General features: G+C 45.7%; 1 protein-coding gene across 1 annotated transcript in view; it reads right to left on the minus strand.

The window, feature by feature from the left end:
• Positions 1–9572: 9572 nt before the first annotated feature.
• CACNA1F (calcium voltage-gated channel subunit alpha1 F) overlaps positions 9573–12276 on the minus strand; it is a 191664-nt gene continuing 188960 nt past the window's right edge. Inside the window, exon 48 of the mRNA XM_069748245.1 lies at positions 9573–11755. Coding sequence (XP_069604346.1) covers positions 11477–11755 — 279 coding nt within the window. The 3' untranslated portion in view covers positions 9573–11476. The remainder of the gene's footprint in view (positions 11756–12276) is intronic.

Genomic DNA, 12276 nt, shown 5'->3' on the forward strand with positions numbered 1-12276 from the left:
AGATAGATAATATATAGATACTAGATATAGATAGATAACAGATAGATAATAGATACATAGATGAGATAGATATAAGAGATAATATATAGATAATAGATATAGATAGAGATATGTGATAGATAATAGATACATAGATAGATGATATAGATATAAGATAGATAATACGGTATATAGATAATAGATTTAGATGAGATCGATATAAGATAGATAATATATAGATAATAGAGATAGATAACAGATAGATATGTGATAGATAATAGATACATAGATTTAGATTATATAGCTATAAGATAGATAATATATAGATAATAGATTTAGATGAGCTACCTGTGATGGACAGACATTGCTACACAGATATAACAGTGACAGATAACTATCGGTGTTGCTAGGAGATCTAGCTGGCTATGAGGGCAGGTGGATGCAGTGTATAGCTACAGCAGATACACCTAGTGATACGATCTATACATAACACATAGAGGTGAGGCGCCATCACACAGTATTCGGGCAGAGCCGTCACTAGTTATCTTTGCTGTCACATTGTAGCTGACAGCCGGTGACATGGAGGACATCGGCAGCGCCATGCTGAGCCGCTCCTTTGTCCTCCTCTCACTGCTGCTCTTCCTGCTAATGGGAAGCATTATACCCAGAGTTAAGATGGCGCCCGCTAGTCATCACGCCTGTTACTATAGCAACAGAGTAACGAGGTGGAACCGGACTGCTGCCGTCCCCGTAACCACGGTACTATGATAACTGCTCTTGTTCCGGTCCACCCAGAACTGAGGAGCTTAACGGAATGATTAAACTCGTTATTTACCCACGTGTGAGGGTAACTAACGGCAACAAAAAAAATGCATCATCCTAAAATGGGCTCCGGCCACTAAAATGGTTCCTGGTGACGTCACTGCAGCTGGTGGCAGCCATCTTGGATAGGGGCAGATGCGAGGACGCTTTTTTATTAGTTTGTGTTCAGCCACATGGAGGATCAAGAGTTTATTATTTTCATAGATTTATCATATCTCATGGATTTTCTCAGGGATGTGGATGGAAAAAATCATTGATTTTGATTACAATTCAGTTGTTTTGTTGCAATTTTGAGGTAAAAAGTGGGAGTTGATAGCATGCAGCCATAGGAAAATGTGAAATTGGCGACACAAATTCTATACAAGGCAACATACATCGCCTTATTATGAGAGAACAAATGGGAAATTAGGATAACTAATAATGTCCACTCGGCCAGTTGCCCTGACGCTCGCTCAGCGCTGTGTTATTTCATCTACAGAGCCAGCATGTAGGCGATGTTCGCACAGAAGGTTTTTTAAGCAGTCAACTAATTTTCAAGCAGAATCTGCTTCAGGAGAACTTTTTTGAAGAGCTATTCTTTTTCTGATGAGGTTTTAGAAGAGTTTTTTCCCCCAAGGTCTTTTTTTTTTTGCTGCCTTTATTGGGTAGAGCCTTGTACGGAGCCGATTCCATTAGGATCCGCTTCAAACGAGTGACATTCACTTTGTTTTTTTCCCCATCATGCTTCTTTCTTAAAAAAAAAAAAAACTCTTCAGGGAAAAAAACCTCCTCATATGAACAACAAAATGGGTTTCCCATAGAAATGATTTAAAAGAGTTTTCTAAGCATTTTTAAAGCGTTTTTTTTAGAAGGATTTTATAAAGCATTCGCTTCCAGTATTAAAAAACTTGGTGAAAACAGAGCCTATGGGTATGTATACTCAGAGGTTTTGTAGTAACATCTCTCCAAAAACCTGCAAAGAGTTAAAAAAACACATTTTTATTAGAAATGTCGGCCGAGTTTCACAAGTTAAAAACCAAGCTCTGGCACCGGCACTCCGGAGCGGAGCGTGCGGCTCCATGTATTGCTGTGCGGCCGCACGCTCCGCTCTGGAGTGCTGGTGCCAGAGCTTGTTTTTAACCAGCGAGACTCGGCCGTATCTCGCTGTGAGTGATCCCGGCCTAAATGCTATGTGCGTAGATTTTTTTTTTTATTATTTTGTTGAGGCAGAGAAAAAAAGTTGAGTTTCTGAATGGAAATCACTTCAAGAAACGCTCGTTCTTTGAGGATTTTTTTTTTAAATAATTTTTCATTTTCTGGAGATCTTTTGAAGAGTTTTTCAAGCGATTTTGCAGAGGTTTTTTTGTACAAGTCGTTTTTTTTTTTTTGCAGCATTTCAATTCGACAACACATAGTTTGGAGCATTTTCAACAGAAAAAAAGACTGAACATATGAACAGCAAAAGTTGTTTTACGATAGAAATGACTAGTAGCAGTCTTTCAAACGTTTTTTATTTTTCGATTGATTTTTCAGTAGTTTTTTTCAGAGCGGTACCCTTTTTGGAAAAATAAACTCTTTATACCTGGTCGTATTCTAAGGCCTCTTTTCCACTTGCGCGAAAAACGGACGAGTGCAAACCGATAAAAAAAAAAAAAAAATCGGATTTCACTCGGACCAATGTTATTCAATAGGTGGCATTCCATTTGCGATTTTTCTCTCAGCTGAAATCGGACTGAGAAAAAAATCGCAGCATGCTGCTGCGATTTGCTGTGAGTCTCGGACGAGACTCGCCAATGCAAGTCAATGGGTGCGAGAAAAAAAACGCATGGAATACGGACCATCCGTATTCCATCCGCTTTTTACGGATACCTTACCATTCTGTGGCATAGAACACTGTGAAGAGTCCTGTAAATGACTGTATAAAAATAGTTGCAGAGAAAAAAAACGGATTGCATACGGATGTCAAACGGATAGTGCGATTAAAAACAAAAAAAATCGCATTGAACTCGCATGATAAACGCGTACTTTTCATTCCTTTTTTTCGGTCCAGATTACGGACCGTTTTTTTTTCTCTCAAGTGGAAAAGAGGCCTAAGAGTCTGTTAACACCTGAGTCTTTTTGCTGAGTTTTTGGAGAGGAAACTAAGCAGAAACTCCAAAGTTTTTTTTTAAAGAGTTTTGGAAGGATTTGCGGTTTCTGCTCAGCTCCAAAACTTCTTGTGTGCACATACCCAGAAGCCCATTGGTGGATAGTGCTCATGAATACAAACCATTTTGTGATTTACCGCTTCTTGAAATTTTCGGTTATTCTTGAGATCGTAACACTTTTCTTTTGTTTACAGCTCATTGCTATCACCGCTGCTAGACAGCATAACGTGCCAAGTTCTTTTCTCTTGAGCTTGTAAGCGCTGTTTTGAAGCTGGAGAATGCTGTTACCTGCTAATTCCGACAAATCACTGCAAGATTCGAAAGAAAAAAAAACAAGAGGAGACATAGAACTGAGTGGAGACCATTACATGACATAGGGCAGAGTGGAGACCACTATATGGTCCATCTGCTGCTGGAAATGGTTAACTAGTTTTTACATATGTAAATGGTCACATTTAGTTATTAGAATTACACCTAGTTTTACTATGCAGTCATTTTTCCAATTCATTTTCAGACCCCTGTTATACAGTTTGGTGCCTGAACCAAGATTCAGATATTTCTCATGTTGGGAGTGCCTCTCTCAGAAATATAGGTTTGATGTAAGCTCTATGTGCCTCTCTCACAGTGATGAGCTGTGTCTCTCGTTGCAATATAGGCTTGAGGTGAGCTGTGTGTGTCTTTCACAGTAAAGCTAAGTTCACACTAGGTTTTTTTATGCTTTTTTTTAATGCAAATTTTCAGCTGCATTTTACAGTACCAGCAACGCCTATAAGGCTAGGTTCCCATTGCGTTAATGGGACCGCGCTAACGGACAGCGTTGCACGGCGAAATTAACGCCGTGCAACGCGTCTGTTAGCGCGCCCATTAACAGCAATGGGGATGCGCATCACTAGCGCGTGCCATTTTCGGCACGCGCTAGCGATGTGCCGGTGTTTTGTGGCGCCGCGGACGCTGCTTGCAGCGTCCGAGGCACGCCCGCGGTCCGTTCCCCGCTCTCGCAGATCGGAGATCTGCGAGAGCGGGGACGTTTAACGCGACCCCTTTACAACACATTGCGTTAGCGTAATCAGCTAGCGCTAGGCGCTAAACGGATTGCACTAACGCAATCTGAACCTAGCCTAAGATTTCAGAAATCTCATGCTCACACTTTTTTTTTTTTTACATCAGTATTTTGTGCTTTGCATGTTTTTTGGCCATAGAGCATGTCACTTCATTCAACGTTTTTTTTTTCAGCATTTTTCACCCATTGACTTGAATGGGTGGAGAAACAATGCCCCAAAAATGCAGGTATCATGTTTTGCTATGTTTTCTTGTGCCAAAACCTGATTCTATGGAATTGGCCCTTTTTCAACACTAAACATTATCAGCATGCATGAGAGACAAATCTAGCATGACAAAACTGCTGCAAAAAAAATGCATCAAAACCGCCATAAAAAAAAAAAAAAAACAATAAAAACCAAGGAGAACATGCTTTTTTCTGTAGCTTCTTTCCTGCCAAGAGCTCATGTTTTCCTGCAGAAAAAAAATACTGAAAAAATGCCTAGTGTGAACTTACCGTAATACAGGCTGGATTTGAGCTCTGTGTCTCTCACAGTAATATAGGCTGGATATGAGGTATGTGTCTATTCTAGCAATGTACGCTGAATATTAGGTCTGTCTGTATCTCTCAGTAATATAGGTTGAATATGTGGTCTGTGTGTCTCTCGCAATAAAATGTCTCCCCAGCAATATAGGTTGGATGGGAGCACTTTGCGTCTCTCCCAATAATATAGGTAGAATATGAGGTCTGTGTGTTCCTTGCAGTAATATAAGCTGGATGTGAACTCTGTGTATCCCTTCCAGCAATACAGGCTGTATGTGAGATCTGTGTGCCTCTCTCGCTGTGTGTGTCTCTCCCTGTAATATAGGCTGTATGTAAGCCCTGTGTATCTGGTTATGAGGTGTGTGTCTCACCCAGCAACATAGGCTGGATGTGAGCTCTGTTTCTCTCCCTGTAATATGCGCTTGATGTGATAGCTTTGTATCTCTTGCAGTAATATAAGTTGGATGTGCGCTCTGTGTATCCTTCTCAGCAATATAGGCTGGATGTGAGGTCTGTGTGTGGTGTGCCTCTGTTGCAGTAATATAGGGTGGATGTGAGCTCTGTGTGTTTCTCACTGTAACATAGGCTGGTTATGAGGTCTGTGTCCCTTCCATTATCATAAGCTAGATGTGATCTCTGTGTACCTCACTCAGGAATGTATGCTGGATGTTTGGCCTGTGTGTCTCTCCTGACAATGTATGTTGTAAATGTGCCCTGTTTATCTGCCTGAAATACAGGGTTGATGTGACGTCTGTGTGTGCAGCACCCAAGGTGACCGGTTGCTGCAGTGATGTTGCTTTTCCTTCGGGGAAAGTATTGTCATGCTCAGAGGCAATGGAGTTCTCACCACCAGGTAAGGCACCCACACACAACTTATTCCAAATCCAGGCCAAGAGGGGGAGCTCAGGACCCAGACTCAGGGGAGCTTCCCTAAGCTACATGTATCCTGACCTGGAGGAGGCATTAGACAGTTGGTCCAGGGAGACTAAGCAGAGCAGACGTCTAGGAGAGACGTAGAGTAGACAGAGAGGCCTGAGCAGCCACGAGGGAGCTGCAGCCTCTGGAAGGAGGAAGACCTGAAGGGTTGTATATGGAATAGCCAGAAGGGAATGAGCAGAGAGGAACCGGGCTCAGAGGGGAACTGTGACCGGGCACCCTCAGAGCCATAGCGCAGAAGCTGGGTACCGGGAGCCCGAGGCCTTAGTGGAACTGTGTGACACTTTGCAGAACCAGAGGGCTCAGAGCTTTATGTGATTGGCCCACACCACACCTGAGATGCAGCAGCACTTGAGGAGCCCGGGGCATGATAGAGTCCCTGTAAAAAAGGCTCAAGATGCCCGTCATGTAGGTACCTGTCTTAGGACAGGGGGAATAGAGAACTCTGCAGGAAGCTTCAGGCAGCAGGGACCTCACCTTTAACGGCGCTAGTTGGAAAGGCTCACGGTCCTCTACTGGAAAAGGGAACCCTCCATTGCTTCTGAGCCGGCCAGACCACCATCATCCGTGCCTGGTGCCCTGGACTGTGGCCTACCATCTGCAGTAAACCAGGTAAAGACTTACAACTTGTCTCCTCCATTTATTCATCGGCACATTCCATCATCTTGGCCACCCACCATAGGACCCCTGGGGACCCTGCTTCACCTGTGGGAAGTGTAACACCCATGCTGCCACAACATCCCCCAGGGGACCCCTTCAATGCAGCGTCAGTCCCACTACTGACCGAACACCACAGATGGCGTCACGACTGACTTTGAACATTTTCCCCTTTAAAGACCGTTCCCCTTTAACGTTGAGCCCCAGGGCCACGGACCGGGTCACAGCCACCATGACATTCCCCTTGAGACCGGACCCGGTACAGAGTACCCTACTGCCCTGGCGACTCATGTGTCTCTCATAGTAAATATAGGCTGTGTCGCAGCCTGACTGGTGGGCGTGAGCTCGGGGGGTATGTGGCCCCACTGTGCCACAAACCAGACTACTCTGGAAGGGGCGTTACTATGACCCAGCTGCCTGGGTTTTCACTGGAGCCTCTGATGGTGAGGTCAGGCTTGTGCAGCAGGCAGCTGCCAGGTGCTACTCCAGGGTGGTGTCTGGCTGTGGCTGCTGATCCCACTTGGGAGACAGGAACACCAGGATTGGTGCGGACTGGCTGGAAGGCACGGCTGAAACTCAGACGGGCTGGAAGGCACGGCTGAAACTCAGACGGGCTGGAAGGCACGGCTGAAACTCAGACGGGCTGGAAGGCACGGCTGAAACTCAGACGGGCTGGAAGGCACGGCTGAAACTCAGACGGGCTGGAAGGCACGGCTGAAACTCAGACGGGCTGGAAGGCACGGCTGAAACTCAGACGGGCTGGAAGGCACGGCTGAAACTCAGACGGGCTGGAAGGCACGGCTGAAACTCAGACGGGCTGGAAGGCACGGCTGAAACTCAGACGGGCTGGAAGGCACGGCTGAAACTCAGACGGGCTGGAAGGCACGGCTGAAACTCAGACGGGCTGGAAGGCACGGCTGAAACTCAGACGGGCTGGAAGGCACGGCTGAAACTCAGACGGGCTGGAAGGCACGGCTGAAACTCAGACGGGCTGGAAGGCACGGCTGAAACTCAGACGGGCTGGAAGGCACGGCTGAAACTCAGACGGGCTGGAAGGCACGGCTGAAACTCAGACGGGCTGGAAGGCACGGCTGAAACTCAGACGGGCTGGAAGGCACGGCTGAAACTCAGACGGGCTGGAAGGCACGGCTGAAACTCAGACGGGCTGGAAGGCACGGCTGAAACTCAGACGGGCTGGAAGGCACGGCTGAAACTCAGACGGGCTGGAAGGCACGGCTGAAACTCAGACGGGCTGGAAGGCACGGCTGAAACTCAGACGGGCTGGAAGGCACGGCTGAAACTCAGACGGGCTGGAAGGCACGGCTGAAACTCAGACGGGCTGGAAGGCACGGCTGAAACTCAGACGGGCTGGAAGGCACGGCTGAAACTCAGACGGGCTGGAAGGCACGGCTGAAACTCAGACGGGCTGGAAGGCACGGCTGAAACTCAGACGGGCTGGAAGGCACGGCTGAAACTCAGACGGGCTGGAAGGCACGGCTGAAACTCAGACGGGCTGGAAGGCACGGCTGAAACTCAGACGGGCTGGAAGGCACGGCTGAAACTCAGACGGGCTGGAAGGCACGGCTGAAACTCAGACGGGCTGGAAGGCACGGCTGAAACTCAGACGGGCTGGAAGGCACGGCTGAAACTCTGGACTAATTGATGTGGTGTATGAATGAACAGGTAGGGACCTGTTCACACAGGAGGTGCAGGTACGGATATGTAGAATGAAAGAAGTAAGAAGGAACAGGTTGGGATCTGTTCAGACTGGAAGAGAACTGCAAGGCTGCAAATAGGAGCGGTAGAGCAGCAAGAGATAGCACAGCAATAAAAGCTAAGCAGAGCTGAGCCACAATGAATGTGGAGAGGAGCTGCAGCAAGAGATACTGCAGAAGCTAAGCAGAGTGGAACCACAAGGATTGCAAAGAGGAGCTACAGCAAGAGATTAGTGCAGCAACAGTAGCAGAGCAGAGAAGAACCGCAAGAGTGCGGAGTACAGATCAAGCCACAAAGGTACAGAGCAGGCAGAGCCGCAAGAGTGCGGAGCGTAAGCAGACTGAGAACACAAGGAAAGACACAGCAGGGAAGGAAGCCACAGACAAGGAGACCGAGATAGGACAAAGTACAGACAAGGCACTGGAACCAGGATATTCTGCCTCCTGGAGGGCGGACAACAAGATCAAGGCAATAGCACAGAGAAAAGCCTCTAGAGAGGGAGTAACTCAGAGAAAGGCCTGGCAAACTCAGAAGCTAAACAGTAACTGAGCTAACACATTGCACAGGCCCAGACCATTGGGTGGAGCTGCACTATATACAGGAGGCCTCTTGGTAATTGGTCAGGAACAGATTAGACAGATGCACCTGATTCCTATAAGAACCAGAGAGTTCAGGCGCCAGCCACCTATACACAAAGCCATGAAGCATGCAGAGAGCAGAGACACAGAACATGGAGCTGGCATGAAACAGAAACCACATCATGACCTGGAGCAGTGGGTAAGATAGTGTGAGAGATGCGAGGTCATGCCGTGATGCCAGCAGAGTTGTTACAGGCTGGGTGTGAGCTCTGTGTCTCTCTCCTGGTAAGATAGGTTGGACATGAGCTCTGTTTCTCTCCTTGTAATCCTGTAATATAGGATTGTTGTGACAACTGTGTGTCTCTCCCTGTAATATAGGCTGGATATGAGGTCTGTGTCCCTCCCTGTTATACAGGCTGGATGTGGGGGGTCTGTGAGTGTCTCGCAGTAATATAGGCTGGCTGTGAGCATTATTTGTATGCAGGTTTCTGCTGTCTCCATTAGCTGATATGTCAGCACAGCTTCTATCCTGCACTTATTTGCTCTTCATGTGCTTTCATCTTTCTATAGCCTGTTTGCCTCTCCCGGTATACTTTCTCTCTCCTCTATGTAGTGGAAATCTATGTAAAACCTCTTCCTTGCTATCTCTAACACTGAGAGAAGGGAGGCAATGAGCAGAGAAACCAAGGGTTCTGATTTGTAACATTTTTGCAAATCCCTCAGCTATATTGAGCACTTACAGACATTCTGCAGCACCAAAATGGTAAAAAGAATTCTAATGACATCTATTTAGAAAGTTACCAAATAAACAAAAGAAAGATTTGTTGCATATAAGTACACCTCCTATGTACCTTATACTTAGGCTTTGTTCACACCTATCAAAAATGCTACAGATAAGGCATGTAAATTCATGTTATGGGTCTGTCATGGATTGGTTGCAGATGTTCCTCTGGCTTTTAAATTACTTGTGGATCCACTGCAAAGTCAATACAGAAAAAAAATCTAATTTTTTAATGTTTTAGTAAGAAAAAAAAGCTGCAGCCTAATTAATGAAAAGAAAAAAATTAATTTATTTTTTTTCAAGTGAAAATCCCTATTTACACGCAAAAAGGTAAAAAAAAAAAAAAAACAGATAAGACTTTTCTTTCTTTTACGTCTTCATAAAATCTGACAGTGTTAAATATTTCTTCTGTTTATCTTGGCGACATTACAGCAAACAGAAAGCTTGGACGCAACCTAAACCCTGTAAGGAAAGCGTCACTAATCCTGAAAGTGAAATGTAATAAATATAGCTGAACTTTCCCCCCCAAAACACAAAATAGCTTCCTATCTGCCCTCCATCTATCAGGGCACGTACTGACCGCTAGGCCCACATTCCCATTTACCTATATGTTTGCTGTATGACTGCAAATAAAAAGGAAAATAAAAAATCTAACTCCTGCATATCAGCCCTTTTGGATCCTTACCAAATACAATTCTTGGAAGACCAGGACAAGTTTCCACCAACTTCATGGATATAAATGTGCAGGGGCATTTAGTTACCAATGCATGATCTTAAAAGAACCCCCAAAAAATCACCAAATTCAGCAGTAATTGGTGTTTACACAGGATGTAGGTTAGTTTCCCCATGACAACTCTTTCCAAGCAAACAAGTTATCATCTACTGTAAGCACAGGATAGGCGATACTTTACTGATTGGTGGGGGCCTGATCACTAGGGGTCAGAAAAAGCGATCAGCACCCCCCACAGGCAAAGAATGCGCACTGCCGCCCCATTCTAATGAGGATAAACGTGCCCCATTCTGCCGATCACTGGGTGTCCTATGGATAGATAGCTGATTTTCCCTGGACAACCCTTTTAACCCTGCTGTTCTGTTCGGTCTGGGGAGACCTATTTTGAACTTTGGTATTTTTTGGGGTGTTCAAGATGCGGTTCTGAAACTTGTGGTTGATTGACTTAAATGAGGATGGGTCGGTCGGCCACGGGTTTCAGAGCCGCATCTTGAATATTTTAAAGAATATTGAAGTTCAAAGTCGGTCATTTTTGACCAACAGAACAGCAGGGTTAAACCTGTCCTAGACACCTCTAGTGGTAGCTTATATACTCAAGAACAAAAGTATGGGGTAGTTAAAATCCAACAGACCGATCCGTATCCCCCAATACGGAGACCCCTATACAGACTGGCAGGTTTAGCTGATAGGCATCTAATGTGTCTGGGCCACCTTAACTTAAAGGCTGCATTTTTATAGATGGATATTGTTGGATAGTGTTTGTAAAAACAATCACTTTTGCAATTTTATTGCTTGAGTTCTTAACACTTTTCATTTCATTGCAGCTTGTTTCCTAGGAGACCGACCACCACTGCTATCTATCTTGTAAGCACTGCACCTGAAGCTGGCCGGGATTAGGAGGTAACAACGCGCTCCCACTGATCCTGACCAACTTCAAAACATTTCAAAAGCGCTTGCAAGCTCTGTGCAGCTTCTGCTGTCTAGCAGCGGTGGTCGGTTTCCAAGGCAACGAGCTGCAAGCAAAGAAAAAGCATCAATATTTCGAGAACGGTTGAAAATTTTAATACGCAGTACATGTCAAAATTGCTTATATTTCCAAGCACTATATGAAAATACCCATCTATGAAAATGGAGAATAACCTTTTACTATCTATTTTTAGCATGTGAACATTGACAGAGATGGTCCTCGAGGTTACAGAAGAGTTGTCATAGGTGCATTGTTCATAAGAGGCCAGTACAACGTTTATGTGCAAAACCTATGCATAAATTCCTTAGTTTTTGCTAAAAAAAAAAAAAAAAGAAATGAAACAGAGGAGTATTTGTGGCATATACTTTTGTAAATGGCCGGTAAGGTTAGCCCTGTGGATGATATACAGTATATCCTAACAAGAGGCTATCTGCGGCCTCGGACCATGTTCGCTCTCTTTCCTTCTACATTTACAGAGTTTTTATTGCCTTATTCTTTGTTTATGTAGAAAGCACCACGACGGTCAGGCGTCCATGTTGGGTGTAGCATCTGCTGATAATATAGTTGCTTTGGCTAATTTCCCTCTCAGAAGGAATAGAGTCTCAGAAGGAGGACACGCACGCCATCTCGTCCCTCAGCTCCTCCTCGTCCCTGCAGTGCACCGATTCCTCATCGCTGTAGAACAGTCCTTGTCCTATCGTGTCATCTCCATTGGGTTTTCCTCCGCTCCAGCTGTTTTTTCGACTCTGGCTGAGAAGGTCGCTTGCGGCGCTCTCCATCTCATCGATGGTCATGTGACAAGCGTCTGCAATCTCACGTTTAGCAAAAGCGACAAACTTGGGATCTCGCGCGTAAAGGCCCAGACCTTCCGATATCAAAACCTATGGAAGAAAAAAAAAAAGTGCAAATATGTAAAATATTCTTGGCACCGTCATATATTCTTATTTGCGGTGGTATATCGTGTCATCCCAGCCTTAGGATGCACTCAGGGAACATTGGCGGTAAATGTAAGGAGGTGAAGCACAAGAAGAGTCCGGGGGCGGTTACCTTCTCAGCTCTGTGCCTGGAACCATTGAGCTGTGCTACCGGTTCCCCAGGGGGCAGACTTAGAGACTGGGACAGGAAGGAAGCCGGGCAGAGAGCGGGAAAGGCGCGCGCGCAAGGAGCAGAGCAGCGTGAGCAGCGGTCAGAGCAGGGGTGCAGCTCCGCTCCGGGAGAGAGAGAGAGAGCTCCCGGTCAGAGGACAAATACAGAGAGTTTGCCCAGAAAGACTGCATCTTGTTAGTACATGAAAGCGGACTCTGCTGTGACTGGAGAGGGGCGCTTTGAGACCCGTGCAGAGACATTGGCCCGTGCAGAGACTGTGACCCATTGGTACCCACGGTATCGGTACAGAGACTGT

The sequence above is a fragment of the Ranitomeya imitator genome, chromosome 2, assembly GCF_032444005.1.
Source record: "Ranitomeya imitator isolate aRanImi1 chromosome 2, aRanImi1.pri, whole genome shotgun sequence".
Lineage (NCBI taxonomy): Eukaryota > Metazoa > Chordata > Amphibia > Anura > Dendrobatidae > Ranitomeya > Ranitomeya imitator.